The sequence below is a fragment of the Saccostrea cucullata genome, unplaced genomic scaffold (assembly GCF_032062105.1).
Source record: "Saccostrea cucullata isolate Sc308-1 unplaced genomic scaffold, CSIRO_AGI_Scuc_v1 ctg21, whole genome shotgun sequence".
Taxonomy (NCBI): Eukaryota; Metazoa; Mollusca; class Bivalvia; order Ostreida; family Ostreidae; genus Saccostrea; species Saccostrea cuccullata.
Window position 1 is genome coordinate 73,043 of NW_026931375.1, and position 6,958 is coordinate 80,000.

General features: G+C 34.1%; 1 protein-coding gene across 1 annotated transcript in view; it reads right to left on the bottom strand.

Annotated features, from left to right (window-relative positions):
• Positions 1-282: 282 nt before the first annotated feature.
• Positions 283-6,958, bottom strand: part of LOC134232438 (DNA topoisomerase 3-beta-1-like) — a 16,672-nt gene continuing 9,996 nt past the window's right edge. Inside the window, exons 7-18 of the mRNA XM_062714404.1 lie at positions 6,706-6,797; positions 6,444-6,552; positions 5,954-6,037; positions 4,665-4,677; positions 4,213-4,395; positions 2,672-2,881; positions 2,350-2,417; positions 2,123-2,188; positions 1,745-1,925; positions 1,131-1,330; positions 849-954; positions 283-639 (exon numbers count right to left, since the gene is read on the bottom strand). Coding sequence (XP_062570388.1) covers positions 424-639; positions 849-954; positions 1,131-1,330; positions 1,745-1,925; positions 2,123-2,188; positions 2,350-2,417; positions 2,672-2,881; positions 4,213-4,395; positions 4,665-4,677; positions 5,954-6,037; positions 6,444-6,552; positions 6,706-6,797 — 1,528 coding nt within the window. The 3' untranslated portion in view covers positions 283-423. The remainder of the gene's footprint in view (positions 640-848; positions 955-1,130; positions 1,331-1,744; positions 1,926-2,122; positions 2,189-2,349; positions 2,418-2,671; positions 2,882-4,212; positions 4,396-4,664; positions 4,678-5,953; positions 6,038-6,443; positions 6,553-6,705; positions 6,798-6,958) is intronic.

Sequence of the window (6,958 nt, forward strand, 5' to 3'; positions counted from 1 at the left end):
TAAAAGTATTGTTCTTCTAGCCAAATTTAAGAACTTAATTGTTTGTCTCCTGGGTAAAAAGTCGAATGGTGCAAGCTTTATCCTTTTTTAAAAAGAAGAATCAAACTCCTGAGATATTTAATTAACGATGTGTAAATTAGTGTGGCATTCTAAGACACCTTAGATGTATCCAATAATGAGCAACTTTTATATTTCACTGTTTTGATGGAGAATTGAGTTATATTATATACCCTTGCTGACCAACATGTTATCCTACCAAATGAAGTCAAAGAAAACTGCAAGTGAAATGAAAAGTTTTTATTCAATGCAACATAATATCATCAAACTTGAACTTTTTTTCAGTCCTGTTATTGTGATTTTTTTTATTGTTTGCACCATTAAGCCAATAAATTTAAGACTTTTTCAGTTCTGTTTATATGACTATTACACAAAGTAGGCAGCCAGCTGGGCCATTTTGTCCTTGGGTTTAGGTCGACCTCTTCCCCGACCCCTCCCCCTTCCTCTACCTCTGCCCCGCCCACCTCCTGGTCTTCTGCGACGCATGATGGCATGGTGTTTCTCCACTAGGTTTTTTAATATAGAGTCACAAAAAACACAACCTGAATGTTTGGTCTCCTTACCAGGCAGGGGTGTCTTGTCCTGTGGAGAAGAAAAACATAAAATTAAAGAAATCATTTGCCACTGGATAATTTTCACATTTTCCAATACATGTAATCTGAATTTACAAAACATGCATCTCTGAAATAATTTGTAATATTTGAAATGTTTTATCAGTATTTAAACTTTGTAAATTAAATACCTAGTATTACCCTATACATCAATAAAATGAGCCACAGATTTCTCCTCACCTTATTGAAATCCACGTCTACAATGTGAGCCCCGCAATCATCACAGATCTCCTCAGACACACTCACTTTGTGGGCATTCTCAAACATGTTAATCACCACCTGGCACCTACAATCAAATTTAATATCAATATTAGTGGTTGGAACTACTATTTTGCTCTATGTGGGAAATAGTTTTTTTCAATAATAATAACAATATATTAATTTTTTTTTCAAAGTCTTGAATGTATCCGGTAATGTTTTTTAAAATTCTATATATCAGCTTAATTGGTCCTAAAATCTTACTTATTGCACGCCATCCTCCACTTTGGTCCAGAAGTGGGGTCCAGCACCAGTATGCCTGTCTCACACTCCACACACTCGCACACCCCGTGCTGGGTCAGGGCATGCTGACAAGTGGGGTGGGTACACTGGTTACAACCAAATTGTTTACGCATGTCAGGGAACGGGGGGTTGTTGTAGCAGTAAGGACACAGAGGAAAACTCTGAAATAAAGGTTTATCATGTTATCCTTTATAATGTGAAAATTATATGCAGTTTTTGTTTCTTTATTTACTTGATAAAACTGCTTGGAAAAATTTAAACAAAGTTTGGCAACAATTTGATATAGTCAAACTGTTATTTCAAATTTGTTGCGAAAATCTGTGTTTGACAAAATTTAATTCAATGGTTAGCACAATGACACTTTTTTTTTTTAACATTTCTTGTGAATTATTATCTCAAATATTAATTCTAAATTTTATATGTCATCCTCATTTCCAAATGAAAATTATGCAAGAATTGAGAGTTTTTCAATTTGTAAAACTGCAATAATTTTCTGATTCTAAAAATAGTAAATAAAAGAAAATAAAAGAAAAGAAAGCAAGATCTTCACCCAAATAGTAGTCTCTTTAAATTACCTTGCCTTTGGCCCCAGTTGTCCACAAAACTAATTCAAAGTCATCCAGAGGACATTTGAGTTCTTTATATAACTTGATACTCCCATTCTGAGGCAGTGAGAATGTCTCATCACAGTTAGAGCAGTGAAGTCTACTAGGTTTGGCTTGTACGTATTTCATGAAGCGCCTGCATTTTCCACATCTAAATGAAGCAATTATGATAACTGTTTATTTACACAGAACAAAAAGAACAATTTCAAAAACATCAACTTATTCTAAAATTACTTTCTCAGTCAAACACTTAGCAATTTTTTTAAAACTAATTTACACACTTTTTCTGTTTTTCTTATGAAATTAAAGTAAGAAAAAAAATATGTCCACAAAAATCCTCAATCAAACTTTATAATATGAAAATATTCTAAAACCAAGATTAGCTGCATCATAGAGAGAGTTTTCAGGCAGTTGCTGCCAGTGGGAGAAAAGAAGTCTAACTTGTATATAAAATTTGACCAGTTTGGTTCAGGTAGGGCTTATGTTCTCCACAAAAATTTAAACTTCAGCACAGAAGATGCAAGTCATGCTTCAGTCCATCCTCTAGATGCATCATCCATGGTTTTTCCTGCAGCTATAGATTCAGTTGAAAATATTCAGATCCAGCAGATCTCATGGTGGGCAATACCAGCTCAACATCAATCTGAAAGTTTAGGTTTTAAGCTTAGTCTCTATATCATGTACTATATAAAAGAAAGATTTCATCCCTGTTTTATTTTTGCCTCTTTTACCCTCTGACAGGAAAATGGACTGATTTAAAAATAAAAAAGAAGGTAATTTTTTAAAGCAAATGTTTATGAGTGAACCAGGAAAAATCATTTACAAGTAAGATAGAGCTAAAATAACATGGGTAAAATAACCCTGTACAGTGTAACATTCTTTTCTATGACCTCTGACCTTTTGGTACCCATGCACTAAGACGATTCCCAGTGTTGTGGGCTGTAGTCTCCGCCCACTCGTGACCGTGACGTAGTTTCTCTCGCTGATGTTGTTAATGTGGACTGGGATACTGGCGTCTGTACCGATGCCATGTTTCTCCATCAGAGAGATCAGCTCAGACTCTGTCAGGTAATCAGGGGGGTTAGTGTGCTTCTCCACCATCTTTACCTTCACAACAGAACAACAGCAGATTAATAACAAGACAATAACCAAAACATTCACTTAATAACTACCTTGTGATTCAGCCAATAGCTCATTCCTAGCTGCAGAACTGTAGCATTATGGTTTTAAATTTTAGTTTTTTGACCATAACATTTTCAGATCCTGTGATACAAGGAAAGGTCTAAGGTCAAGAAATGTTGATGCAGTTGGATAGAATTTTTCCACTTTTGCACTCATCAAATTACAGCATACAGTTTGATGAAAATATCTTGATAGTTTCATTGAAACTTAGGTCAAAGAGCTAAACGCAAAGTGTGAAAACTAAACGGACATGACAAACACTATATGCCCCGGCCATATTCATGGCGGGGCATAAAAAAAAACCCTACAAAAATCCTCCATCATACTTTATAATATTAGTACTTCTTAAACCATGGTTACCTAGAGAGAGGTTTTCCAGTTGCTGCCAGTGGAGAGAAGCTAACCTCAAACAATTCATCCATACCACTGATGTTCTCCACAAAGAATTTAAACTTCAGACAGAAGATATTCAGGGCGTGCTTCAGTACGTCCTCATAATAGGCTTTTCCTGCAGCTATCAGATTCAGTTGTTTTTCCACAGCAGATCTCAAGATAAAAAGTCCACATTGATATCACTTATAAATATGGTAGATTATCAAACTGTCTACAGGAAATTTTTTGCCTTTTTATTTTCTCTCTTTTTTTCAGGGAAATGTCTTTATTTAAAAAAGAAGTGATTTATTAAACACAAATGGGTATCCCTTAATTCATGAGTGCCTTTGTTCAAAGTTTGGTTGCATTTTTTTAAAGCTGGGTAGATATTGTTCCCTGGATCATTAGAATATAATGTTTACAGCTTACAAACGGTGACGTAGTTCCTCTCGCTTTGATTTTAATGTGGACAGGGATACCATCAGCCCGATCCTCATGTTTCTCCATAGAGAAATACTACTTTGTATGAAGCAGACATACTGTAATTCAATTTTAGTAAAAAAAATTCAGATTCATAACAAGGCAATTTAATAACCAAAACATTCACACAACAACTATCTTGTGATTCAGCCAATAGCTCATTCCTAGCTGCAGAAAAAAAATGGTTTGTGGGATTAGATTTTTTGACCATAACATCTTCAGATCCTGTGATGCAAATAAGGTGCAATTTACGTGCAAAATTTTCTGTGTTGGAGAGAATTTTTCCACTCTTGCACTGTAAATCACATCACATTTGCATTACAGGATCTGCAGCATTATGGTCAAAGACTAAAATATACATGTAAAACCACAGTTCTGCAGCTAGCTTATTCTCTGATGTTTACCTCAGCTATCTCGTAGTCTGTGTTCTTTTTGAACTCCGGCATTAACCACTCATCCTCCAGTGATTTCCAGGTCATGACGGCCGTGAACCCTGGGTCAGTGACCCTATAACCTGTACAGCTGAACCTCTCTGCCCCGATCTCAAAGTACGCTGTGGTCTGTAGGTACTTACAGTCAGGGGAAATCTACAACATCAAAAGTTACACATTAATATCACTTAAAACTATAGAAGATTACTAAAAGACTCACTAACTTTAACTCTTTCTCTTTTTAAACGGAGAAAAACCATGCATCTACACAAAATAATTCATGTGTGCCTTTTGAAAATGTTAAGAGTTTGGTTGAAATGGTTGAAATTGTTCACTGGATCAGCAGAAGATTAAAATATGAAAATGTTTACTTCTCACAAAAGGAAGGAATCAAGACAAACTTTTATATGAAAAGCATCCTAAACCATCAGCCCTGCTCTGATATTGTAAATAAAATCTTATTTTGTATGAAGCAGACATACTGTAATTCAAATTAAGTAAAGAATTTCTTTTCTTGGTAAAATTTTCGAGGTTTGAGGAAAAAATATTGGTTTGTGGGATTAGATTTCGTGGTTGAAGAACATCAAGTAGTAATGCATGTGAAATTTTACATTTCAAAAAATGTTTTTCTTTCCAAAATTGAAATATTTTTGCTAAAGTTGTTGGTGCCTCTCTCACTAAAGAAGGGGTATTTAACTTACATATATAAAAACTTTTACAATCTACCAGGACAGAATTTAGTGAAAAATTGAAAATTGTACAACAAAAGGCTAAAAATAAATGAGGTGTTGATACTGTAAAGTCCTGTTTCTAGAAACATTTTTTATTTATATTTCAATTAATTAGAAATTCTAATAAGATATTAAATTTACAGAAATTTATACCACCTATCCAAAAACAGAATTTTTTTTTTTTTTACAATTACAGTCATGAAATTTGTCAGGCTTATGGTGCCATGTGTGTATTTCCTTAAGTCATGCACATAGATCTACCTAACATATCCCTTTTGGGAGAAGGGAGGGAAAAGAAATTCTAATTGACATACACTTGATTGTTTCATCTTAATTTTTTAATAATATTTTAACTGGCAAACTTTACAATATTTTTCATTATAGGTAGATAAAATCAGCAGCTATGCTTTATTAGTTTTCTACTTTCGTTTTCAAAAAACGATCTCTTTGGATTTCGTTTTTATTGTTTGATTTGCATTTTATTGTCTTTAATTTATATTTTTAATAAAATGACAAACAATTATCTTGTTAATCTATGTGTTTCACCTTGCATACCCTTTAAAACTAACAAGATAATCCCCTAATTGCCCCAAGCTATAAGCTTCTTGCTCCAGTGGACAACTTCGTGCGTTCAAGCGTGAAGTGATTTCCTGTGTCTAGGCCTAATTAGCATCTGGTTAAATAAACAATGAAACTTATCTGTGTGCATTGAATAAACAAGTCTGACATTGTTATCCCGATTGTCAAAATTCAGCGGTAGGAAATTACTTTTAAAATCGGAAATTTTGCTGATTTTTTTTTTCAAATCGGGAAATAAGGGCAATTTTGCTTTCCCGATCGGGAAGGCGGGATGAAAGGGTAAAATCGGGAGGATCCCGCCTAAATCGGGAAAGTTGGCATGTATGCTGTCAACATGAGCAATATCTGTATATAATTCTTTATGTTGCTAAATATTCTTAGTTTCTATCTATTCAGTTACTCACTTGGGTTTTTGTATTCCTTCTTTGAGTAGTGTCTGTACAAAGTCTCCCCATGCAGAGCTTGATGACTGCTGCCTTAGTGTCCCACTGAAAAATCAAAATACCATACTGTAATAATGAAAGCTACATAGATTTTTTTGGATGAAATTTGTTGGAAACAAAAGTTTACATTCATTTGTTTCTATCAAATAAAATAAAAGTTTTAGTAATTTAAAGATTGTTTTGGAATTCAAGTGTCCAGAACAGGAAAGCTTCAATGCACATGTCCATAGAACTTTACTACTGGGTTATAACAAACTACCAGTAACTTGGTGAATTGTGTAACAAGGTGGAAGATATCCCTCCATTTTTATTCTCAGATCTGATCATTTGGATATAGATTCCTTTCACTAAATAAATATTCTCACAACTAAATCAACCATGAAGTCAGATGAACTTCATATTTGTATTTTATTTTGTATATTTCCTGATAGCTGTTGAATAAGAACCTTACACCAGATCAAAGTTCTCTGGGTACTGTGTAGTCTCAGTTCTGGGGTAGCTGATGTAGCCCTGTACATATAATTTCTCAGCAATCTGCATAGCATACTGGGGACCCATTCCTGTAAAGAACCAAGTTTTTTTTTTAGATCAAAGAGCAATTTTTTTTCCCTTACTTTAAATAAATAACGAATAAAAATGATGTTCTAGGTGAACCAGTTTCAAAATGGCTTGAAATTAATGAATCTTAATGAAAGTGAGAATACTGAACCTACCAAGACCAGAACTTGCTGCCCTCAACATTTCCACAGTGTTCAATGCCTGAGGTCTGGATTTTGACTTAACATCCTGAGTCACCTTTAGAACCCTGTAAAAATTATATGGACAACAAATGATTTATTGTTGATTTAAAGACCTACATGTATATGTGATGCATTTTATGCTAAAATAGAATTGAGGAAAGGGATGAAATAGATTTGCTCAAGAGAAGCTGATGAAATCATTATAAAACTGAATCAGACCTGACTT